Source organism: Phaseolus vulgaris, chromosome 8, assembly GCF_051622355.1.
Source record: "Phaseolus vulgaris cultivar YP4 chromosome 8, ASM5162235v1, whole genome shotgun sequence".
NCBI lineage: Eukaryota > Viridiplantae > Streptophyta > Magnoliopsida > Fabales > Fabaceae > Phaseolus > Phaseolus vulgaris.
Window position 1 is genome coordinate 3,716,834 of NC_143505.1, and position 27,503 is coordinate 3,744,336.

Consider the following 27,503-nt stretch of genomic DNA (forward strand, 5'->3'; position numbering starts at 1 on the left):
ACACTATTTTTCTCTTACATCCTTGTAGTAACAATTATTTATGGTGTCAACTATGAAAAAAATAATTGAAAGAAAACATTCCTATAAAGAGAAAGAAAGAAGGATGTTTCACTTTCTTTAGTTTTTTTATTTTTATTTTTCATAAACAATTTCTATACAGAAAGTTAAAATGAGAAGTTAAAGAAAAAAACATGAGGTTAATGAAAAAGTGAAAAGCTGGAGTTTGAAAAAAATGTTACATGTGACAAAAATAAAAAAAAAACAAATGGGTCTTCAAAATTTTAAAATTCAAAAATGTTGTGTCAACTATTTCAATAATCGCAAATATCAAAATACCTAAAATAAATTAATAAAATAAAATATTAATAAAGATAAAATAAAAATAAATTTATATACGTATAAAAACCGTTATAATGGGTATAGATACATTTATTTTCTTAAATAACATTTTGTCATCATTTATAATTCTTAATAATATTTTTCCTTTTTCTTTGTTTTCGACAGAATTCTATTTATAAATTCTATTTTTATTTTGGTCCTTATTGTTTATCCGTGATAAATTGCCTATTTAAGATTTTGGTCAACAAAATTAATTAATAAAATGTAAATAGTGTTCTTTTTCTTTGAGTAAAGTTTTTGTGTTTTTATTATAATATTTTATATTCAAGATGAAGTATTCTTAAAAATATTATATCTTTGATTTTCACCTCTTTGGGTTTTATATAGAATACAGAGGGTAAGAAAAAAAAAATAACATATGCAAATCCTAATTAAAGAGAAATAAATATATTTTCATTATATATGTAGTCATTTATAGAGAAACTCACCACTTAAAGAATGTTAACAAATAGTAGGTAACAAAACAAACATAAATATTTTATAGGAGATCAAATGAGAAAAAAATTTAATTGAGAACTACAAACAAAATGTACCTTTCTTTTTTAGACAAAATTAAGACAAACAAAATTACTATTTGTATGTAAAAAGGTTTTGTGTGAAGTTAGATCGATTGTAGGGCAAGGTCATATAGGGTAGTTAATTCCATTGATTGGAAAAAGATCATCAAAATCTGGTTACTTGTTTACATTAGAAACAACAAGAGAAAAATGATAATTTAAGATTTTAAGTTGAATTTTGAAGCAAAACCTTTTTAACTAGCATTACTTTTGACTTATTCAAAATAGGAGATGCAACAAAAGACTAGGTAAAGCCGAAACACTACACATTATATATTATATAGACTCATTCATTTCATCCATTAAAAGTTTCGTCAAAATAGTATCACTCATTATTAAAGTTGAGCATGGACCAACCTAAATCACGCGGGTTTAAATTTTAAAATAGAACTAGTTTATTTTTAAGAATAAATTTAAAATTGTATATTTTAACTTGTATATTTTTTTTTTCTTTTTACATTACAAAATTTAGAAAAAAAGATTTTCATGTCAAGAATAGGATTCGAACCCATGCCCTTTCGGACCAGTACCTGAAACTGGCGCCTTAGACCAACTCGGCCATCTTGACATTGTTATTTGATATGTATAAATAATAAAACGTAATCAAATATTAGTTATTAAGGTCATCGTTGAAAGAACTTTATACCAGATGCACTTTATTTGTTTTGTCTAAATAAAAAAATCTGAATGGAAAGTTTAATTTTTATTTACAACAAGTGGGAAAAGGTTCTATTAATTTATTTAAGCGTTATGATACAATTTTTTCTCTTTAAATATTACTTTTAGTTATCGCCGAATAAACTTGTCAAAGTGATTAATTTATTTATATGAGAGATTAAATTTATATGAGATCACTCCTTTTGGGTGGTGGTGAAGTAAAAAAATAAAATGCACGCTTGAAATGGGATCAAATATGTGAGCTAGGTGGGTCTGGATTTAAAATTTTGAACTGATTTAATGTGAGCCTTGTTAAACTATATACGTTTTTTTCATATTGGGCTTAAGGCCCAATTCTTGTAATGGTCACTTTGGTTCAATACGTATCACTTAGGTACAAAATTTCTAAAATACACTAACAATTAATCATTTCTCAATATGGTGTAAATTTATTCTTTCAATTAGGATCAAGATCGACGGTTAAATATTAGACACATCAATCTTAATTCTGTTAAATATATTTTAAAAAATTGAACATACTTTACTAAAAGTTTAATTGTCCCATTGCTTTTGGTTGATAAATTCATAAACAAAAGGTTTTGATTAGAAACAATGGTGGGAGGGTGCATTAATAACATTAAATATTATATTTTCTTGTAAAATTAAGGAATGGAGGAAGAAATGTGAAACTCACCGTTCACGGTTGCACGTTCACGATCGAAGCTCGATCATGGTAAAAGAAGAAGAAGGAGTGGAGGATGAATGTTCATGACCGCACGTTCACGGTCGAAGCACGGTCATGGTCAAAGAAGAAGAAGGAGTGGAGGAAGAAATGTTCAGTACGCTCAGCAATTTTGTGGGATCTCTTAGGCTCATATTCAAATTTAGTACCACTTTTCAACAACTAGAAGTTTTGAAATAAATTAATTATAATTTTATTATTTTTAATTTTAAAATTATAGCGTGGGCTAAACCTTCAAAATATTTAAGTAGCAGGGACTTAGCTTCAAAGGCATAGCGTGTGCTAAACCTTCAAAAGTTTAAAATTTTATTATTATAACTTTATTTATTATTATTTTTTAAGTTTGCATCTGTTTTGCGTGGGTTTGGTCGACGAAAAATGCATCCACATTTGGCCCACGCAAATATGTGGAAGTTAATTACTTATTTTCTTGTAATGAATTTTTTTTTACTCTTAAATACTTTCCGGCATTTATTAGCATTTTATTTACATTAAAAATGAATTAATTATTACCTTTATTTCTTTTATCTGTTTACTTTAAAAGATAGCACATACGAATTAAGAAATGCAGATACTTTCTATATAAAAAAACATTTCCTATTCCCTATCCCTAATGTTATTTACGTGAGTGTTTCCCTCTCATTTTTATTAAGTGTACAAGATATTAAAAATTTACGTAGAAATAAGAATGTGATAATAATAATAGTAATAAATAACATTGTTTAATTCTTACATATAGAAAATAACCTAAAAGCAGATGAACAGGAATAAAGTCTTCTCTTAAACCTGACCATATAAAAAGAAACACAAAAAAAACTTTAGCATCTTTACTAATAAAAAAGAGTATTTGATGTCCTTTTGTGATTAGTATTTGACCTGCATGGAAGAGCATGCAGGTTGTAGTTATGATCAAGTAAGTGTGTAGAGGATCTGAATCATAACAACTTTAGAGTGAGTGGTGAACAATCTGAAAGCAGGGTCAACGAAGACAATGATTTGTTATCCGATTGCACCCTGAGACACACCAACCGAAAGTTTCGATCTCGTGAAGCAGTGTTGTTGTTGTTAGTAGGTGAAAGATACATGCTTTAATTTGGCTTCAACAAAGCTGAAGCATGAGTTTAGACAAATTTGAAGTAATTGTCGGAACCCCTTACTTTGTTGTTTTCTTAAAGGAGAAAAAAAGGACCTATAATTAGCACCCTGAATCATCAAAACTACTCTTTAGCGTGACAAATTCATTAATTACTATATCTGATGGGTTTGAGTTTGGACTAATGTTGGAGAGTTTCTTCAAATTAAAGTAACCATGTTACTGAGCTGCGCACGCATTGCTTTCAGGAATTGTGCTAGTAAAGTACTTTTAAGATTTCCTATCTATGCTTTGGTTTTCGATTTTTATCATGATTTCAATTGGATTCTAACTTCCAACTTCTTGTCGGTTTCAAACAGGCTAGTAATTTGTCCTTTTTAACCGTAAATGGAGAAAAACGAATCATGGGATTTCTTCGACAGTTAAAGTTGGATATGCTACTTATATTATATGCCTACATATTCAAAGCTTAACTATAGATGTTTTCTTTTGCATAAACTATATAGATATGTTGAAGGATTCTTCTTGCCAAATAAAATAATACGTTTAGTATACATGAACTTGGAGTATTATTCACACGAATAGATGTTGTTATTGTATTGATAAAAAAACAAAAGTATGAATTAATTATAACTCCGAAGTGGGATATATATAGTAAAAAAAGTTTAAGATAAAAAAAATCAAGCTAACATGGGGAAACGAATAGATATTGTTGTCGTTCTAATAAAAATAAAAAGAAGGATCCATCAAATTTATGGTGTTTTATATAAAATAATAATTAAAAAGTATTTTCAAATATTATCACTATAAACTATTTGCTGATAAAAAAACTATAAACTATTTACTAATTAACAACATTGACTCACATAACTTGCATTCCTTAACCATGGATTTGAATATTGGTGATATCAATTTGAATATATATAATAAATTATATTAAAAAGGAAATATACACACATGATGTATACTCCTTCTTCTGCACATCTATCGATAATAAATAATTTATACGAAAATCTTGTTAAAAAAAGTGAAATAATATTATACATTTGATTTTTTTAATCTACAAGAGAATTCTTGCGTGATGAGAATCCTTCCAAATAGAATCTTTAATATTATGGATCTCCTATAAAAATTATACTTTGTACTAATTTTTTTATTGATAAAGAAAAATTAATTAAATATGAGCATTTAAGGAATACATAAATTCTTATAAAAAAAATTCGTAGCTTCTAACACCTAAAATTTCTTCAAAACTATGGTTGAACAATACCATTTATAGGGCTTGAGGTCAAAACTCTAAACCAAACAAGCACAAAAAAAACATAGACCACTGCAAAAAAAATGCTACATTGATTACACCAACAATACTCATTTTCAACCAACTAAAATCCCCATTAGAGAATATGCACTCCAGACCCAACTATTAATTACGTCAATTAGGTTAAATGAGGGGCTTGAGGCACAACTCTAGGTGTGCAAGATTAAGAGGAAAATACAATTGAGTGAGTTATAACTCAATTGGGAGAATATGAGGTGTGAGAAACATTAGAGGAGGCAGTCGTCAATAAGAAACATCTTGGATCTTCTTTTCATGTTATTCATGCTTGTAACAATCATCATGTCATCATGTGTGGCTAATTCTACCATTTGGGATTTGGGATTGAGAGTAATTTGTTCAAACTTATGTATTGAGGTGATATCTAAACATAATATTGTCATGATAATCAAAATACAAAAGAGTGAGAAAGATGATACCCAATCTCTATTTTTCCAATTGAAACAACAAACTATTTGACTTGTTTTCTTATTAATCATTGTCATCATAACAAATCTCAACAAACTTTTATTATTTTTTATATTTAATGAATCTATTACTTGATTATTCAACTCTTCCTTGTGAGTTCGATGTCTATCATCAGGGACAAATTATTACTTCTGACAACATGGTGCACTTGTCGTAAAAAGTCATCAATCATCCTTTCATTTGCCCACATACTCATGAACATAATGGGTCTATTGAACGTAAACATTGTCATATCGTTGAAATGGGATTAACTTTGTTTGCCTCTGCATCTTTACCAATCCAGTTTTGGGGTGAAGCATTTACCATTATCATGCACAATATCAATGTTCTAACTTCTTCTATTGTTCACAATAAATCTCCTTATGAAATGCTCTTTAATATTATACCTGATTATGCAAAATTCAAAATGTTTGGTTGTGCTTGTTTTCCGTTGCTTCATCCATACAATCAACACAAATTGGATTTCAGATTGTCGTGTTGTATCTTTCTTGGCTACAACTTATAAAATAAAGGTTACTTTTGTCTCTCCTCCATGGGTAAGACTTACGTTTCTCGCCATGTGATTTTTCATGAAGAAATTTTTCCATACAATCTCCTTGAGTACAAATTCATTATGCATCCCACAATAATGCTTCTGCCATTCCTAATCCACCTTTAGCCATTCTTAAGTTGCATGTGTCCTTTGTTTTTTATTTACCTCATAACATCTCCACTTCTTCTCTTTCACCTACTAATATTCCTTCTCCATCTTATACCACATCCTCTTTCGCACCTACTTCTTCTCCAACTTCTTCTTCATCTCCCAATGTTCTTGCTCATAATTTTGTCAATAACCATCCCATAGTGACAAGATCTAAAAACAGGTGTTTTCAAACCAAAAAAATTTCACACTACTTTACATTCTCCCATTCCACTACCGTACACAATGTTATGTTATCTCCTTCATGGTTACAAGCCAAGCGTGATGAATATGCTGCCCTTCTCAACAATCACACCTAGACCCTTACTTCTCTTCCCTTTGGTGCCAAAGCTACTGGATGCAAATGGTTGTTTAAATACAATATTGATGGGTCTTTCTAAAGACACAAAGCGCGTCTCGTTGCACAAGGTTTTAATCAAACCAAAGGATGTGATTACAATGAAACTTACAACCCAGTTGTGAAGCCATCAACCATTCGTGTTGTACTGTCTCATGTTGTCTCCTCTGCATGGCCTATTTATTAAATTGATGTTAATAATACATCTATGAATAGTGACCTCCAAGAAGACGTGTACATGAAACAACCACCAAGTTTTGAATCCTAATCTACTCATCTTGTTTGCAAACTTCAAAAAACTCTTTATGGCTTAAAGGAGGCTCCAAGGTCCTAATTCCAAAAGCTAAGTCCCACTCTCCACACATTTGGTTTCCATTCAACCAACAGTGATACCTCTTTATTTGTCAAGTTTATGTCTTCATATACCATACTTGTGTTAATCTATGTTGATGACATTATCATAATAGGATCTTCAAGGCACGAAGTCAACACTCTTATATCCAAACTAAGTTCCTACTTTGCTCTAAAGGATATCGACCTGTTACACTACTTCCTTGGCATTGAAGTCAATCGTCTCAAGAATGGTGATATTCTATTGTCACAAACCAAGTACAACAATGATCTTTTACGTCGCACAAACATGCAATCATCAAACCCCCTTCCCATGCCAATGCAGTCCACTATTCATCTTTAGAAGGATACCTCATCTGCCATGGAAGATCTGACCTTATATCGCTCAGTTGCTTACACTCTTCAATATATATTCATCACACACCCTGAGCTCTCTTTTGTTGTAAATAAAATTTGTCAGTTTATGCATAATCCGTAAGAACATCACTAGAAGGTGGTGAAACATATTCTTCACTACCTTGCCAGCACATCCTCACATGGTTTACTCATTAAACACAACTCTCAAGTATTCTAGCCTTTAGTGATGATGACTGGGGAAGTGATGTGGATGAAAGTAAATCAATCACAGGATACTGTGTTTATCTTGGTTCCAATATGGTTGTTTGGTCTTCACATAAACAACATGTTGTATCACGCAGTAGTATTGAAGCGGAATACAAAAGCATTGTTGGCGTTCTCACCGAAGTTCTTTAGCTTTAGTCTCTGTTACATGAACTTCACATATCTACTTTGCAACCTCAACTCTTTTCAAACAACATAGGTGCATTGCCAACACTGTCATGCATTCACAAACCAAACACTTTGAGTTTGATCTTCACTTTGTTAGAGATCATATTCAACAAAAACATGTTAGTCTATTGCATCTCCCAACTCAATTTCAAGTCGCTGATATTCAGTTGAAACTCACTTCTAAACTTTCTTTCAGTGCATTAGATCTAAACTTATGATTATATCTTCACCACCATAAGTTTAAAGAGAAATATTAGACAATTAGTAATTAATTTACGTATATATTTATATACGTTTTCTTATCTCTATATCTTCACACTTTTATAATACAATTTTATGCTTTTATCTCTCTTCTATCTCCTCTCTCTATCTCTTCTAACAGGCACAATAAGTAAAGAGAAGGTTTATGATCTCTATTTTTGCGTTTAGTGATTGTAGTGTGAAAATTATATGTGTATTGAGTTAATGGGAACGTGAGCTAATTTATGAAAGTTGTTAAATAGTCAGGTATTGTAGAGAGTTGTATCCTATGGTTATGTTCCCTAAATTTGTGGTTCCTGAAAAGTACCAGCGTCCCATCTTTCTTAATTCTTCCGACATCTGTGTCACCATCACCACTACACTCCTGCCTCACTTAGCAACCTTCCTCATCCACCACCATCCCACTTACTCAAGCAATATTGGGGCCTTCATTAAATCAAGAATAGACATGTTCACAATTCCTCACCAAATATAAACCCATCTTCATTTTTTTATTTTAAATTAAATCTTCTTCACATGGTCCCTTAATTCATACATACTTTATTCTTTTATGGCATGTTTCCTTTAAGAACAAAAATTAATTAAATAATAGTAAATAAATAAAATCTCTACAAATTCAGAAGTTTTATACATTATCTTATATGAAATAAAATAAAATGATTTTATTTTATTTTATGAAAGTAATATATTGTACAACTATTCTAAATAAAAACATGTAAATAGGGGAATATTTTGTCAAATTTTTTTCACAATAACATATGTTTTCTTCTTCTTTAATTACCCCCCAAATGTTTTTCATTCATCCAATTCATTAACCACTGATGCTGAAAAATAAAAAGATTAAAATAAATGCCTTCTTTTATCCTTCTCGAATATATATCTATTTTCATTGATTTCAATAAAAAAAACTTATCCTAGTTTGGTTCAAAAGAAAACGGATTAAGGATGGAAGAAAGAAAGAAATCATGTCAAATTATAAATTTTTGTTCCCATTTAAAATGTTAAAACATATAAAGAAAGGTATTTATTGGAGATTAAAGTTTTTCATAGTATATAAGTGGGTTATTGAGCCGGTTTTATGGGGGTTGAGTTATACCTAAAATCCACTTTATAATATAGTATCAGAGTCATTTCGAGCATATCCTATTGAATGTTTGTGTTTGACTTATCGTGCCATAAGAGGTCTGAAAAATAGACTTATCTTAGTTTATAACATATTCCTTACTTACGTATATAAGTATTTTATTTTTCATTTTCTATCCAATATGATTAGGAAATTGGGTAGATAAGGTGTATTTGTAAAAATAAGATAAGGGTATGGTGAAAACAAACAAGGCCTAACTAAAAAGTGATTCTAAGAGAATGAAAATGACAAATGGTGGTGGTTTGGTTACAATAGCAATAGCTGAACAAACCACCCAACATCCTAACCAATGACCGTTAGAGAATGCAGCTATATCCAAGCTGTGATACATTTCTCTCTATTTTGCTTCAAATATAAATACCAATATACTTAATTTCTATTTTACTTTTTCCTGCATTATTCATCACCACAATGTTTGCTTTTATATGATTACAATTTATAATAAATAAATACTTTTAATAATGCAACAAAAAATATAGCAAGTATAATTTTAAATATTTAAGATGCAAAATTACAGCTAGTTGCGGATGCAGTGGAGAAATATATATCTAAACGAGAGATGAGTAAAATTACTGAAAATATTTGAGTGAAAAAAAAAGTAAGAATCTCACCCATAAATTATATATTTTAATTTATAATATAAAAAAAATAGGCTCTCATGTTGAGAATTTGTTAGGTTGTTTGTCCCTCTTTAGAAAAATAAAAGAATACAAAATGTATTCATTATAGAAGCCACAAAAAATAAAAATACAAACGTATTCATTAGAAGCCACAAATTTTTTGTTTTAAAAGTTAAATTTGCATGAAATATCAATTTCTTCACTTTTTGATGTCTTTTCTATTTTATAATTAATTATTCATGAGCTTATCCTCTAATCCATAAAAAAATGAAATAGGGATATAGTTTTCTCCCATCTTCTTAGCCGCAGCAACCTGCTATGGTGAGAGGGAAATTATTAATAGAAGATAAGGATTAATCATTTTTTTATTTCTACTCTAAAAACTTATATCAAATATTAAAATATTAAAAATAAATAATTTAATATTCCTTATGCCTTTTCACGAAAGTGTGATCTTCAAACTAAGCATGAGCCCACAATAATTTTGTATTATAATTTAAGTTAATGATAATTAGGAGAATGGAACAAGCAAGTGTTTGACCTCTAACTACTTGTTTAAGAAGTCTTTTATTTTATTTTTCCTTAAAAAAAAGTTTACACCTCCAAAATGTTTGGAGTGGAGAGAGAATATCGGAACTTGAGAGAGTCAACCTGTGAGAATTTGAGAGAAAAACGTGAAGAAAATAATGTGTTTGGATTGAAGATTCATTACAAGAAAATCATTAATGAAAATAAGTTTTGAGATAAAAAAATAATTAGTTGTTATAATGACTAAATTAAAGACTATTTTAAAGATTAAAAAATTTTGATTTTTAAATTAGTTTATATTATTATTAAACAGTTTCTAAATTGGTATCTAATTAGCTACCAAGTTTTAACTATCAATTATTTTACCCATATGTAATTTGTATGTAACTATATTTTACATACGAACTTTTGATCTTAAATAAGGATTTTGGTCATATGTAATTCTAATTTTTCTTGTAGTGAATTTTTTTTTTATTGAATTAATAATGAGGGATAAAATCAATCGCATACAATTTAATTTAAGTTAGCTTAGACTTTTTTTTTACCTGATTAATTAGGTCAATATTTTCTACAAAATAGAAAGGTCAGATTTAAGTTCTTAAAGAAGGTTTTATTTTTACGTGAGAGGGTGAGTGAGCTTATTTCTATAAAAACTATATTTTTTAAAAAAAATTCAAAAGCTTTTATAAGGTATATTAAGTATTGCTAGCTTGAAAATATTGGTAAAACAGATCATTTATGTAACAAAATAGTAAATACAATTATATTCAAATAGATTACTAATATAAGCTGAATTTTTGGTGAGAGATTTTGAATAGAGATCATAATTTTATCATCAACAATAAATAATGACTGGTTAACTTATATAAAATACCATCGTGAGATCCTCATATTCCTTCATTTTTTATATAAATTCGAATACTCCTACTATTTCCAATTTAATCATTATTTTTGCTTATTAAAAAAATTAAATAGATTATACCTTTAACTAAATAAAGTATTATTTTTAATATCTAATTTAGAAATCATATCTAATTTAGTTACTATTACAACTAATTATTTTGATCTCTAAAAATTGATTTCTATTTCAAATTTAGTTACTATTACAACTAATTATTTTGATCTCTAGAAATTGATTTCTATTTCATAATTTTTGATAGTGATTTGAATAATGAGATAACCAAATTTAATAAATTGCATAAAAAAAATCAAATAGCTGATGTATGCAGTAAGACCAATATATGTTAAATAAACAAAATTATTGGGATTTAGAGAGATAATTAGTAGTATTTTTCAGTTGTAATAATTATTTTTAAATACAATTAAAATTATAACAACATAAACATTAAATATAAAAGATAATAATAATCATTAATTAAATAAAATCAAATATAACAATTAGAAAACCCATAACTATGAAGAAATTCATCATTTCTATTTTGATGTCCATCAAATCTTTTAAATCGCTTTCAAACTTTATTCTTTAACTAATATATTTAATACTGATACAAAATTAACAAAAAGGTATACGAAGAAATAAAATTTAAATTTAAATTTAAAAAATAATTTATTCAAAAATAAATTAAGATGAGTACCATTAAAGTTCAAAAATATCAAAGACTCTAATAAGTATAAATGAAAATAATCAAATATATAACATTTCACATAATTTTAAAAAGGTAAAGTTCATATATTGGTTAAAATATAAATAATTTTTTTATTAAATGTCTTATTTCTTACGAAACTTTTTCTTTATATATATATATAATTACTTACTTATTATGAGCAAACAATTAGATTTATACAATGTAGTATTTTGATAAAATAAAATTTAAGTATAATTCAACTCTATCAAACTAATTTGTAAGATAATATATATATATATATATATATATTATAATTTTATTTTATTTTTAGTGGGTGTGAACTCTTTACTATACCTCTCATGTCAAAGTCACAACTTGTGTGTGGGATTAGTAGAGAATCTATAATGAGTGACGAGACTCAACATTTTGCTATAATATATTTTGAATTGTAATGGTACCATTTAAAAGAATGAAGTTTAAAATTAACTTAACTTTACAAAACAAACTTGTAAAATAATGTTTACCCTTATTATATGAGGTTTTAATTTTTATTTTTTTTTCACTCTATCACATCTTCTAATTAATATTTTATTTAGTTATTAGCGCATATATATATATATATATATATATTTCTAATATAAAAAGTATTTTTGTTATTATTATAATTGATTACTACAAGGAAATCATTAGATAAATATTAATTTTAGATAAAAATAATTAATTACATATTAACAAAATTAAATATTATTTTAGAAAAAAAAATTATTAGTATATGAATAATTTATATTATTAATAAATGTATTCTAAATTATATCTAAAATTAATGTTAGTTACTAACTACTTTAAATTATAAATTAATTATTATAACCCGATTTATTAAAAGGACCAATTACTTATTATATAATAAATTAAAATGTTATACGATTTTTTAAAAATATGATTAGCCATTAATATATTATTTTGTGATATAAAGATATTGAGTGAGTATGTATTATGAGAAAAAATTATTTATAGTGTAAGGTAATAAAAAGAAAAATGAGTGTTATTATAATGTGTAATAGAAAGTTGTTGGTTGGAGTGGTAGTGTATGAAGTGAGATGCAATAATTGGTGAAGAGTTAGAGTTGGTTAATGAAAAGCGTTGTGTGAAGAAGAGGGTGTTAATCGTTAATGAAGACGAAATTAGCGAATGTTAAGAAGAACAAAAGGGAAAGAAATAGAAGTGTTTGGGTTGATTTGACGGATTTGAGAGGAAGCTAAAAGGTGAGTGAAGAAGAAAAATGAGAGAGAGAGAGAGAGAGAAGAATGTTGCAATGGTCTGATCTGAGCCTGAGGTCAGCACATGCAATTTTCCTGGAGGAGACGACATGCCACGTGGCATGTCTTGATGTTGGAGTGGTGAAAAGGATAGGAGAGATTGGGAATTTGATGGTTTTATGGAGCATCGTCACGTGCTCTTACACAAACTCCATCATCCTTCCTGGGTCCTCCTTCTCCATTCTCTTTCATTTTCTACTTCTCCCTCTTTATCCACTCCACACTCATTTTCCATTTTTTTTCACATTTTTTTATAATAAAACCTTCTATTCCGGTATGTTCTATATAGTCGAAAGTTGAGTTTAATAATAATTTATATTTTTTTTTTCATTAAAACATTTAATAATGATTTCCAAAACAAATATTTTTTGAATTTGAAATCAAAACACCTTTCAATTAAATTCTAGATAATCATGAATAATAGAGAGGATGACAACACACATAAAACTCGTAGTTAGAAAGCAATTGAGAGAGCTTGATAAATATTTCAAGTCAATGGACATTTTTCAACAATCAGGTCTAACTAAGGTAATTGTAGGTTGTTTTGATCCTATGTTAGCACAAAATGTAGTTATGTTGTTGTAGACATATAAGATGACAAAACAAACAGATGTAATTTTTCTTGATGTCATTCATTTAATAGAGAAGTTTCATATATTTTTAGTGACTATTGAAAAAGTGTATTCTTCTATCAAAACCATAGACATCCTAATTGAAGAAATAAATTATGTCATTAATACTTTTAACATTCATTGCATTGCTTGACTTACAATATTACAAATAAATAAATAAAATATGTTTTTCATATTCTAGTCTAAAATTCTTTTGCACTAAAAAAATGTAGAATATATTTTTGAATAATATAAGAAACTTAACTATAATTTGTGAGAGTAGCTTACAAAAGCATTGAAAGATAATATGCCTTTAAGACTTATAATGAATACTATCTAAAAGTTTTTTTTCCAATAAAAAAATATAAATATAAATAAGAGTACTCTAACTCATATAAAAAAAAATTATTATATGTCTTGCTTCTTGCCTTTGACATGCATATTGAACAAGTAATAGTCAATGACTAATTCCCAAACCAAAAAGGAAAAAAAAAAAAAACTTCAAGCAAAACTGCTTTATTTTACCATGAAGATATCTATTGGAATAATTTAGAATATGCTATTGTAATATTTATATTCAAGTAAAGCCATTTCATTTTTATCTTTATAAATAATATTATACTAAAAATTCATATATAAATGATTAATTTATTTAATATAATGACTAATTTTAAAAAAATTATATAATAATTGTTTTTATTGATTGTTCATCACACATAAATTCTATCTATTTATAGGAAAAATATATCAATATTTATTTATTTATTATACTAAAATGACCCGCTTGGAGGGTGATGAAGAATAAGATTGCTACTAGGGTAAATTTGGAAAGGCGAGGGGTGGTGGTTGAGAATCTGGTGTGTGGTTTGTGTGGGAAGGTGGAAAAGTCGTCATGTCATCTGTTTTTCGTCTGCGAGTTTACCTGACGGGTGTGGTGTCTTTGTTTTGAGTGGCTTGGAGTGTCGTTTGTTATTCACAAGGACCCTTTGGTAAACTTCCAACAATTCAAGTTGTGTTCGGCTTTTGATGTGGTTAATGACGTTTGGAGGGCGATTTGGGTTGGTGTTGTGAGTGGAATTTGGAGACATAGGAACTCGGTGACCTTCGACAGGGGCGTGGTAGATGCGCTCGAGGTATTTGCACTGGTACGGGTAAATGTTTGGTCTTGGATTTTTGCAAAGTCTTGTTGTAATTTCTTTACGTACTCCAATTGGGTTTTGAACCCAGTGGATTGTATGAGGCTGATTGTTTAATGCTTTCTTGAGTTGCTTTGATTGTTCCTTATTTAAGTTGGAAGGTATTCCTTGGTTGGAGATTGGTAAGGCGCTAGCTATTTATGTATAAAGGTTGGACCACTCCTGAAGTGGTTCCCAATTATTTATTACTGATAAAAAAAATAGTATGCCCATACAAATGATAAAACTAACTATTGATCTTATATTCTGAGAGACGGTAAAAAATAAAGTAATCAACAAAAAGAAGATAAAGAAAATATGTTGGGTCAGTTAAAAAAGTCTACGCCCCCGTAAGGTCAAGCTTGAACATCAATTTAATGATTTCAAATCTTTGTCACCTTTATATAACGTTTACGATTTTACAGTCATGTAGTATATAAAATAGTTAATAATTAAAAATTTGATAATTAATGTTAAATATTAATTCATAATTTTTTATTAGTAATAAAATTATTTTAGATAGCAATTATTTTTTAATTTATAAAATAATATTTAATATAATAATTAATTATTATTTTTTAAATTAATTGTTATTTAATTTTGGTGATAATAATTGAGAAAAAAATGACATAATAAAATAGCAAAGTTGAAAAGAAATATATGATACCAAAAATTATTATAAATATTGAAATGATAATATAAATAAATATATACTTCCATTACAGAAAAGTAGAAATGATAAGTTCAAAAAATAAAAGAAATAAAATGAGAACATTACAACGCAAGAATACCATAGAAAACAAAAAAGAACAAACATTATACTTTTTTTATAAAACACTAAATTAATGACTATTTTTTAAAAATTTATTTCAAATATTTTATTCTTTAAATATTTATTATATATGAAGCAATCCTTCAAAATAATTTGAAAAATATTTTAAAAAAACCTATAACATTACAAAATGTAAATGTTATTGTATTTTCTTGGTACTTTTTACTTTAAAATATTTTCATTTATAGTATTTGATTATCAGTTACTTGTTATAATTTGTTTGTCCGATTTTAATAACTTCTTTAATATTTTTGAATGGTTACAATGGCATTTAATTTTTTTAGAATATTTACAAGTTTTTATGTTAATATTTTTTTCTTGTTAAAAAAATTATCAATTGCAACATAACTTTTGTGATAATAATATTATTTATTTTTTATCAGTAAAAAATTAATAAATATACTACCATCCAAACACTTAACATTTGTTAGTACTCAGCTATAAACAAAATACATATACTTCTCATGAGATAAATATAAAAGCCACATATTATGAAATAATGGGAGAGTAGCCAAACATAAAAAAAAAAAAAAAAAAAACATAAAGCTTAGAATATAATGTAACTAAAATATAACTTCAGTCTAGCTTGTGACATTAAAAAAAAAAATCAGAAAGTGTGAATAAAATCCACAAGAATCTGTGTGCATGTACTTGCTACTATAAAACATATTGACTGATTGTCATGATACATTCTGCTAACATATATACCTAGACTCCGTTTTTGTGTGTTAGAAAATTTGTACATAGAATTAAGGTTCAATTGAAGTATATACAGACGTATGTGATCCTGAAAGTACTCAAAATTGATTTGATTTACTACTACAAATAAGTATAAGAAATGGGAACAAACACAAAGTTATAAATAGATGGAAAAAAATAGAGTAGCTCAGAAGCATAATAGATTGTTTTTAATATTAGAAGAGCAATCACAATTCATTAATAATATCCGAGGGGAATGAAGCTGGTTGGTGGATGTGAAAAAGAAAACTGTTTGAATTCGAAGGAAGTTGAACAGAGAATGCTTTCTTGTTGAATTAGCAGAGAATTATTTTTAAGCTAGCTCTTTGTTAAAGGATTGAGATATTTTTAAAATATTTTTTTAATTTATTTATTTATTGTCGATAAAAGAGATATTTTTAAAATACTTTTTTTTAAAATTTATTTATTCATTATTGATAAAAAAAATATTTATGAAAATACATATAGACAAGAGGAATGAATGATTTTGAGAAATGGAGAAGGAAGAAAAGTATAAATCTCCTTATTCTTTTATTCATGATATCGAAAAAAACTGAGGCTAGAAGTAGAACAACAAAATCAAAGTTTCACCAGCTTATGGAAGAGTAAAATCCTACGTCCAATGTTATACTTTACTTGGAGGTTATATTAGAAGAGAATCACAACATAGAATAATTAAGAAAGCGTTGTGTGTCTTAACCCAAAATGTTCTAAGTGTTTCATATTTTTTTTTATGTTTTTTTAGCACAACTTGAATTAGTATATTTCTTAGGCTTATATAGAGATCTTTATCTTTTATGGATGGGTCTAATTTGTGGAGATATGGAATGATATTAGTAGATAGTACATTGAGTGTTCAATATTCAGACCACTCTTACGTAGGATGTAGGAATGTATGATTTTGTGACATCATATTTTTTTTTTATAAAGGTTGAGATATTTTTTAAATATCTTATTTTTGTTTATTATATTTTTTGTTGAAAGAAATATAATGATACTGATAGAACACTTTTTTTACCCATGTATAAAATGTGATTCAATATGGAACAAGTATTATATTTGGATGAGAATGACAATGTATTACATTGCAATACAACACGAAACTATGTTCATTTTTTTGGATTTGGTGGGGTAAAGAAATTTTAATGACAAACTTTATGGTTTGTTTGTTATATGGATATCGAAAGAGATAAATAGTTGTATTTTTAAAGAGAATATTTTTTTTTTTATGTCGGAAAGGTAATTCAAAATATCAAGTTCTTTTGTTGGACATGGACTAGCAAGGTGAATCTCATCAACAACACAACTTTTATTATGTAATAAGAATCATGAATGTTATCTCTATAGATAGTTATTCCTTACACATGTATATTTGTTATTTTTTATATTTTAACTTTGTCGTAGAATCTTTTGGCTATAATATATCTAGTTGAAATTAATATTATATAGATTGTAACAATTAGTAAGATGATTTTTTTATTATTATTTCTATTCAACGACATTATAAATGACTTGGTACCCATTCTAGCAAGTATATTTACAAAGTTGTATTATTCTTCGATAATTTTTTGTTTATAATAATAAAAAAGGTATTTTTTTTTTCATCCTCAAACTTTTTTTTTTGAAACATCAAATTTCAAAATTGAATTTCAAAAGTTAAAGTAGTTGTTCTGAAAAGGTTATTGCAGATTTTTTCCCCTTCTATATTTTTATTTATGAAATTGATTTTTATTTTCTATATTTCTATTTATGAAATTTACTTTTTATGTTATGAAAATTAAATTTCGAAATTCATGTTTTATTTATGAAATTGAGTTTTATTTTCTATATTTCTATTTATGAAATTTACTTTTATGTTATGGAAATTAAATTTCGAAATTCATGAGGTGAAAGAAGAAATTTGATAGAGTACAGGAAGAAATTTGATAGAGTACAGGAAGAAATATCCTAAAAAAACAAAATTTTCTCATCCAATTTTTCTATATATTATATATATTACATGTACATTTATATATTTTTTATTTTTAATAAAAATTTTAAGATTTTTATGCGAATCCACAGATTGAATTTGTATTACTTAAACCAAGCAGACCAATACTAACAAACCAGCCTGCATTAACACCTCCTATATAAACGTACTTCATTAGCCTTACATTGCACATGAAATAAATAATATCAAACCACTTCATCTTCTTTAATCACCAATAACATTAACCTTAAACTCTGTTCTTAAAAAAAAATTCAAAAACGGTGGATCTAATAAAATTGTTGTGACTTTTAATTATTTTTTAGTGATATTAGAGGATAAAGACTGATTTTTTTTTATAATGAAATAAATAAAAAATGGAATATTCGAGGAATGTTTCATGTAAAAAAAAAATATAGAGATTATCTATTAGCCTCTCATCCCATACAACAAGCCCCAAAAAGAGTATCATTAGAATTGAAATCTAATAATACAAAATAAATATCTGAAACCTATTACTACCAAGAAAAATAGCAAGGTTGCATTGTTTACATTGAACAAAATATAGCAGAGAGTGAGTGTGCGATCTTATGCAATGATGTCCATACAGAGTATTACTCCTGTGAAGAAAATCCTACTTGAGTATTTATGTACGAGTACCTCATCCTTAGCCCATCAATTTGTTATACTGTTTTTTATTATTTTAGTGATCTTTAATGTATGTGATATTGTGTTGTCTTAATTAAAGTAATTTTTATTGACATGTATTAATGTCTAAGTTTTCAACTTCACTACAAGAAAATCATTTAATAAAAATCAATTTAAAAAAAAAATTAATTATTATAGTGACTCAATAAAAATCAATTTTAGAAGAAAAAAAAATTAATTGCTATAGTGACTAAATTAGAGATCATTTTAGAGATTAAAAAAATTATTGATTTTTAAATTAGTTTCTATTATTGATAAATAGTTTCTAAATTGGTATCTATAAAAATCTTGCTAGCTAATTAGATACCAATTTAGAAACTATTCATTAATAATAGAAACTAATTTAGAAACCAATGATTTTTTTAGTTTCTAAAATGGTTTCTAATTTAGTTACTATAACAACTAATTATTTTTTGTCTTTAAAATTGGTTTCTATTTAATGATTTTCTTGTAGTGTTATCCAAATGAGAAGAGTCCAAAAATGTTGAGCTTAAAATAGTTTAATTGATCAATGATTTGGTTGGAACCTCTAGAAATGGAATCTGCAACTAAACAGAAGAAATCGAACTTCTTAAACTAGAAGAACATATAAGGATTTTTAGGAGTGACGAGTTTAGATTCTAAGTTTCATATTAATTATGTGTAATTTGTTGGTTGTTTTATTTGGTTATATGTAGCCGGTGATTTTAAAGGGAATTCCAGTGAGATGTGAATGTTTAACGACTTAGTATTTTGTGGACATCTTAATATTTTGTTGATAACTTTGTATTTTGTTAACTAAATGATGTTACATGGTAGTGTTTTCTGATTGTACAACACTTTGGTCTAGTTTGTTACATTGTCATAAATTTTGTAATGAATTTTGCTATTGTGGTATTGACAAGCTAGCATGATGACTTTACACTTTGTCATCACCCAATCTAAGCACCATAGTCACGGCGTTTCTCCTATCAACCGACAATGCTACGAACAACACCACATAATTATCATGGCTTATAAACCAGACCACACAAAAGATTAGTCATGAACCACAAACATCTCGGATTGTCATGCACAATTTAGCTAGATCGTTCGATACTCACCATCAAACTACACCTTGAAAAGACCAATGAAAGCCATGATCGAGCACCTAAACACATTGAACCAACTCCTGCCACACCAACTAATGAACCAAATACTCCATCACTGTGCCATGTGCAGCTAAACATCTGCCACTTAAGCATCACCCCCCCAATCCCTTGAAACCTATCTACCACATTGTCACCTATAAGCTCGCATCAACTATAAGGTCCCTATTCTAGGTTATTCCTTCTTCGTCTCAAAGGTGAAATCAAATTCTTTTAGTGTTTTCATTACCATGTACGTAAACATCTTTCATTGAATCTGTCGTATTTGGTTGTTACATGTTTTCTGGTTGGGTATGTTATGTCCTTTTGGACTACATTTTTTCTATGCAGTTTGAATATGTCTTCGCTTCACTTGAAGTAATAACTTGAATGCACATTTTTACAAATATTTTTCTCTTACATGTGTTTTATTTTTTGTTTAATGGTTCACGGGCTATATGTGTACCCTAGTATGTAAGCCTTGTATAAAGCCCTTAGCTTTATAGAAGTAATCAAATAAAAGTTAAGTGAATATGGCTTGTATTCCCTTAAAAGTTTAGTAAAAACAATTGAATGAAAAACTACAAGTATAAAATATTCTTAAATTATGTTGATAAGCCAATATGAATGGCAAATGTGTAACTTTAGCTTTTGAATATTATATGCCAATACACACATGTGAGAATGTTACGTGAATTTTCATGTCAAGATGTCACGTCATGACCAATATAACACAACAAAAAATGCATTATAAAATTGACAATAGACTACTTACTTTACCAAAAGCGTGTAATCGAAACACATAAGACATCTATGCTAGGAAGAAGTGGATTTAAGCAGAGGGCATTGCAATTAAGCTGAAATTTGTGAAGTAATGGAGTTTAAAAAATATGATTTATGGAGAGAAATATTGAGAGAAATCCGTGAATGATGTGGACAGCAATGTTTTGAAGTACAATCACATGGAATTCTGTGATTTGCGGAGAAAATATTGATATAGCCCCTGAATGAGGAGCGTCAGTTTTCCATAATCACATGATCGTGCTCATAGAGACATGTACATGACGGTCCACTTTGTTTACTTAAAAGCAAACACACTCTTATAATCACACTTGAGATCCAACCTCAATTTGGAGGCACGCACCGAAGTGAAACCTACGTTCTCTCTCCGTATTCACAAAACTTCAAATACTCATATCAACTCTTTTCAATCTTAAGATCTTGTAAATGCTAGAGCAAGCAAAATACACTATTTTGTTGTTTTCAGAAGAAAACGATAGAAACTGATATCATATGCTCCAGCTCTCCCTTGTTCTACCCTGTTGTTCATATGTATTCCTTTTCTACTTCCAATTAATGCTCATAATTCAAATTATATTTACTCGTACCTTCTGTCAACTATTTCGTTTCCATGTTTTCTTTCAAGATTTTCTTTTATAATTACACCATCATAACTCAGTTTTCCCTTTTCCAAACCCTCTCTTTTCTTCTCTTTGGATACTCCAATTCAATCCAACTCTCCTTATGTTTTGCTAAAAAACGACATGCTTGCTTTACTAGAAGAGTAGCATTATTGTCATCAGAAAAAAGTTACCCATTTTATTTCTAATTTTATTTACATGACAGTTTTTTATTATTAAGAACGAGGGAAGAGAACACACTAATTGAACGACCGACTTTGTCCTTTGCAGATGGGTGTAGCTTATTTTGCTCAATATTTAAAAAACATTTTACCCTAACATGTGTATAATGGCAACTCAACAAGTGTATGTGTGTATCAACTCTCTCAGAACATAATCATCAGTTTTTGGTTGATTATTGAGTTTTCTTCCTTCTAAGTACATAAAAAATAATCTCTGAAATTATTTTTGGATTTGTATTTAAATTATTCTCTATGAGAAATAGTCTTGTTTTTATTGTAAATTTCTTGTTTTGGTTTACACCTGAAAATAGACAAGCAAGATTGATGAAATCAGCACAAAATTTGTTTGTGTTTTGCTTATTAAAGAAGATTAAAGGAATAGTTGTTGTCAATGGTGGTTAAAACTACTTTAAGATGTAATGGAGTGATTGTTATTGTATTGTCTTTTTTGTTATATCTTTAGTGTTTCGGAGTACTTCAAAGATGGGTACAAGTTACTTTAACGAAAGTTGTCACGAACTTTGTGTTTACCTATATAGTTTTGATCAAGATTTCTGTGAATGACAAAGTTTATTTATGGTATTAAATTTTTTGTAAGTGCCTCCACTTAGGTTCACTTAGGTTTTGGTATTGTTGTGAAAGAGACTTCTTACTATGATTGATTTATTCCCTTTATATAGAGTAAGTGATTAATCTTAATATTTTCTGTATAAGGATTGTGACACCCCTAAAGTTTTTCATATCTATTTCATTTTTTCGTTATTGAGAAAAAAAATTCTTGTTTTTTTTAGGGTTGTGCTACTTTCCACTCTTCTTTTGTAGAAGATTTTAAACATTTTTGAAATATCTATTTTATTCTTTTTTTTCATAAAAAAATATAAAAAAATATCAATAGTAGAAATTGTTACTGCACATGAGATTTTAGGGGAAAAAATATTGTCCCGAATTTTTAGTAATAAGAAATATGAATAAAGAATAATAAATATGAGAAGTTAGGTGATTCTTTTAAGTATATATGTTCAGAGTTGTTCTGTAATTAACAAACAATTTTAGTTTGATAATCTACGCATAAAAAACGTGTATTAAACCTTAAATAGATTATGAGGTAAAATTCATATTAAATTAAAGGTCAATTTAGTCTATTGAGGTAAAATTCCAATTGTAGTTAGGTAATGATGCAATTAATTAGAGACTTCAGGTATTCTCCTAAAGTAAATTATTAATCTCTCAAATTAAAAAATTTGTGCACAAGTTTCAATAGATAATCTTTCAAACATAACACTACAAATAAAATCATAACATAACACTACAAGAAAAACATGAAATAAAAACCAATTTTAGAAACAAAAAATAATTAGTTGTAACTAAATTAGAGACCATTTTAGGGATTAAATAATTTTTGGTTTCTAAATTAGCTTATATTATTGTTAAATGATTTCTAAATTGGTATCTAATTAGCAACTAAACTTTTTGCTACCAAATTTAGAATCTAAATATTTAGTAGTTAAACCTCGATTGCTAATTAGATACTAATTCAGAAATTATTTAACAATAATAGAAACTAATTTAGAGTAGTTTCTAAAATGATCTCTAATTTAGTTATTATTGCAACTAATTATTTTGGTTTCTAAAAATTAATTTTTATTTGATGATTTTTTTTTATAAGTTGTGGTGAAAGAATATAGCCTGAAGGGTTGAATTTGTTAGGTCAACCCACCTAAATTACAAAAAAAAATGGTGAAATGTACTAAATGATTTACTGCACGAATTCACCTAACCCGTCAATTTATGGTGTTTTGCAGTTTTAGTTTTGTGAAGGATTATTTTGAACCCATGTGGTTCTCTGAATGAAATTCAATTACAATAATCGATGATTACTGAGATGATTTTTCAGACAGATTTTGGTGGGTTAAATCGTAACCCCATCCTTTTACCATTGACAGACCTAAAACTCATTTCTAAATGGGGTGGATTATATTTCATAACATGTTTTCTTCTGCACTGAATCTGTCACTCATGCCTATTAAAACAAGTTAAAAGTGGTTTGGGGTGAGTTAACATGTTTTCTCACTCCTAGCACATAGTTATTTGTCAAAAAAATTCCTTGCTCCCTCCCTTTTTAACTTAGGTGTTTTAACATTTTACTTTTAAGTTTCCAAAGTCTGATTTATCAGCATCAAATATATATCTTGTAGTAATTAAGATAATGAAGTAATAACTTTAATTTTCCCATGTAGTAGAACATTAATACGACTTCTCAGTGATAAGCAATCTGATGAAAGATCTTAGTCATTGATACAGTAGAGACATAATTACAAATTGGAGCAAGTTATAAAAAGAATAAATAAAAAAATAGCATAGAATTAGTAAGTTTTGGATGTAAGTAAGAAGTAATGTATAAAATTAGAGTAGAAAATAATGAGTGTTAATTTAATTAAGAATTCCCTTATCTAAATTTCAAAGACTAACTAGTAGGACTAGCCAGTGCTTTCACTATAGAAATGGGCAAATCAATGTTTTCTTGACATCCAACATAGCTGTCTATGTTATTGTACTCTCTCTATCTCTCTCCTGTCCCCATAGTCCTTTCTCTTCCTTCATTATAACTCTCTCATCACTCTCTCCTCTCTCTCAAAACCTCCCTCGTATCCAACACTCTTCTCTTCTTCCTCCTCCTACTCCTATATATCCCCTTCCCCTTCTTCCACTAACTCCATGTGTTTTATTTCTCACTTCCCAACCCAAAACCATTCATTCTTTGCTTCCTTCTGCTTCTATATCACTACCTGCTAAAACTTATCATACATATAAATACGCACACACATACCTCTGCTTATAGCACCAAAACTAGGCTAGCTTAGCTTGCACTTTCAACAATTATATACATACACAAGTACACCAAGCTCTACCTAGCAACCTACCAACATGTCTAGCCGAAGATCCAGACAACATTCAGGGTCTACAAGGATCTCCGATGACCAAATCATCGAGCTTGTTTCCAAATTGCGCCAACTTGTTCCTGAGATTCGCAGTAGGCGATCTGACAAGGTACAAAACTCAATCTCTCACCTTACTCACAAATGTAATGCGTCTCCAGCAATCAAAAATCACTTCTGAAATGCGAAATTTATATATATGTAACTATTAACCTCAGTAAAAATTATGAGAAATCACATCTAGAGCGAGAATTGAAGCAAATTAAAACCATATTAATACATAGTTACCGGAGTTTTTATACTTTAACTTTTTTTCTTAAGAAAATTGAAGGGGTTCCTTGGCATGGTATAGCATGTGTATCTAACTTAGGCTGAAGCTTTTCCTGGCTCCTATAAAACGCAAGAGTTTCAACTTCACGCATACTGATAGAGATATATATCTCTTATACAAACACAGAAACAGCTTGCTTCTTTGTTGCTGTACATGTGTAGTGATAGAGTAGGATTATGCTACCGATCATAGTGGCATGTCTCGTGCAGAACATGTCAATTGTATTATAATAAACGAGGAGTCATGGATAGTCAGAATTTGACCCGCATATTGAGGACCAAGTTCCAAACAATTCCAAAATCTAAACAGATCCCTCAGACTTTAAAGCCTTCTCATTGACTATAAATATATATTTGCAAAGAGAAAGATAACATATTTATATCTATATCTATCTATATATATATAATATTTTTTAGTGCACACATTTCTTGGTACATTTTACTGATTTTACGTTGATGTGCTATAGTTACTTACATACTCACTAATTTTAGAGTATTTCTGAAGTAGTGTTAGTTTATAACTCATAAAAGATGCGAGCAACAGTCACGACAATATTGCTAATTTATTTTTTAGGAGAGTTAATCGTGTTTGAACTTGATATAATTACTGTGAATAGTGGTTTTTAAATATTTACTTAACTTTATAGTGAACATTTAAATTAAATAGTTATATAACACAGTTACATGTTTAAAAGGAAGAACAATCAAGCTTACACCAAAACAACTCTGGCAGTAGCAGCAGTATATGTAAGGAATGCAGAACCCCAGAAATAGAAAAAAAAAACACCATAAAAAAGGAGGAAAGTAGTCAAGTGGTTAATTTTGACCAACTCATGCATGAAACGAATCTTTCCGTAAGGACTGATTGGAGCATGTAGTAACAACATTTTGGTCAGATAGCATGTGTTGGAGTCTAATATGTTTGTTCCTTCTGATTCAGCGAAAGCAGTTTTAATTTCATGCAAAGTACGGCATGTGTGTATGTTTAAGTAAGTGACTCGCAGGTAACCAAGATACTGACTTTTTTCACAATGCAGGTTTCAGCGTCCAAGGTCCTACAAGAAACCTGCAACTACATCAGAAGCTTGCACAGAGAGGTGAGTGACTTGAGTGAGCGACTGTCTCAGTTGTTGACCACAATTGATGCTGATAGTGCTGAAGCTGGAATCATTAGGAGCCTACTTAATCAATAAGCAATGAGTGTTATGATTTTTTCATTCAAAGAGTGCTAATTATTATGAGAGTGTACTTCATTCTAGGTGTGCTGAGAGAGAGCCAGGGAGCTAGAGTGCAGTTTGAGGCTGTACCTCCCGTATGGCAGGTAGGGCATTTCATAACCAGTTGTTTTCTCTTTTGCCAATAAAAATTAAGTGCTTGTACCAGCTACATATATATGTGCCTCTTTTTATGGATGGCCAAAATGTAGCTCTTGTTAAATTTATTAAGCTTCTTACTAGTTATGTACTTTAATTTATATGGCTTCAGTCACCTAGAGGTCGGAACTTGGAAGTCAGAGTTGTAACAGATGCATATTTGATGCAGAAATATATATATTAATCTTATTTGTGGTCTTTTAAACAGATAATTATGAGGTTATGTGTAGATTGAACTCGTGCTAAACACTACTCAATGTAACGGAAAGTTTGTTTATGTGGATAAAATTGTTAGTTAATGGAGGTTGTAATGCAGACCGGTTTTAATTACATGGGATTGTGTCGGTAAAGTTGGGTTCAAGTTTCTATAATATGGCCTGAAAGTATTTGACGTGAGTGGGTGGTTTGGTCTAATTGGACGGTTGGTTAAATAATATAGAAGTCCACACTTTTAGACTTTTAGTGTTGGGAAAGAGACACTTAATTCAGACAAATACCCTCAGAAAGTGTCTTCGTTTACAAGTGAAAAGTGAAAAGAGTTTGGAATGTAGCGGATATTCAAGGAAGCGTGCTCTATTTTCTTGTGCCCATTTTTTATGGAACCATTTACTTCAGTTTTTTTTGTTTTTGTTTGTTCGTGTTTTTTGTCATGCTAATGTAGTTGCGTGATTGTGGGAAAGTAACAACAACAGTGCGAGAGTGAAATGAATATTACCGTTACCAAAGGATACAGAATATTCTAGTCTCTTTCACTGCACACACTTTTAAAACAGGATTGAAAGAGGTAAGATAAAAATTATAAATATAAGTATTAATGCTATAAGAAATGTACGTAAGGTGAAAATGACAATTCAAATATCTAAAAAAATTAGGTTGTTTTGGATTTAAATCCTATTGTCCTATCAACATTATTAAAGGCAAAACGATGCTGACAAAAAAAAATTAAAGGCAAAAACAATACAATGCAATAAATTTTGAATGCTATGGATAAATGACTAAAATATTTCCACTATTCTACTCATTTATACGACATTGAAGTGTTCTAAGTTTCCCATTTGTTTGCTCTTCGTAATGAGATTCTTTCACTGTTAGGTTATAAATAGAAATTGGGAATTTAAATATCAAATCTTCTAAGTGTTTTGATCCACCAACAGTGTTAATTTTCAGTTAATTACATGTGTATGAGTCAAAAAAATTTAATC

At 28.5% G+C, this 27,503-nt stretch overlaps 1 protein-coding gene and 1 non-coding gene across 2 annotated transcripts; one reads left to right on the plus strand and one right to left on the minus strand.

Moving 5' to 3' along the window:
* Positions 1-1,443: 1,443 nt before the first annotated feature.
* Positions 1,444-1,524, minus strand: TRNAL-CAG (transfer RNA leucine (anticodon CAG)). Its single transcript has one exon. It is a non-coding gene; the product is annotated as a tRNA-Leu (tRNA).
* Positions 1,525-24,194: 22,670 nt separating this feature from the next.
* On the plus strand, positions 24,195-26,516 carry LOC137826798 (transcription factor PRE6). The gene is made up of 2 exons (XM_068632934.2): positions 24,195-24,710; positions 25,966-26,516. Exons 1-2 carry the CDS (start codon positions 24,588-24,590, stop codon positions 26,119-26,121), a joined length of 279 nt encoding a protein of 92 aa, XP_068489035.1. The 5' UTR covers positions 24,195-24,587; the 3' UTR covers positions 26,122-26,516.
* The last annotated feature ends 987 nt before the right edge of the window (positions 26,517-27,503 follow it).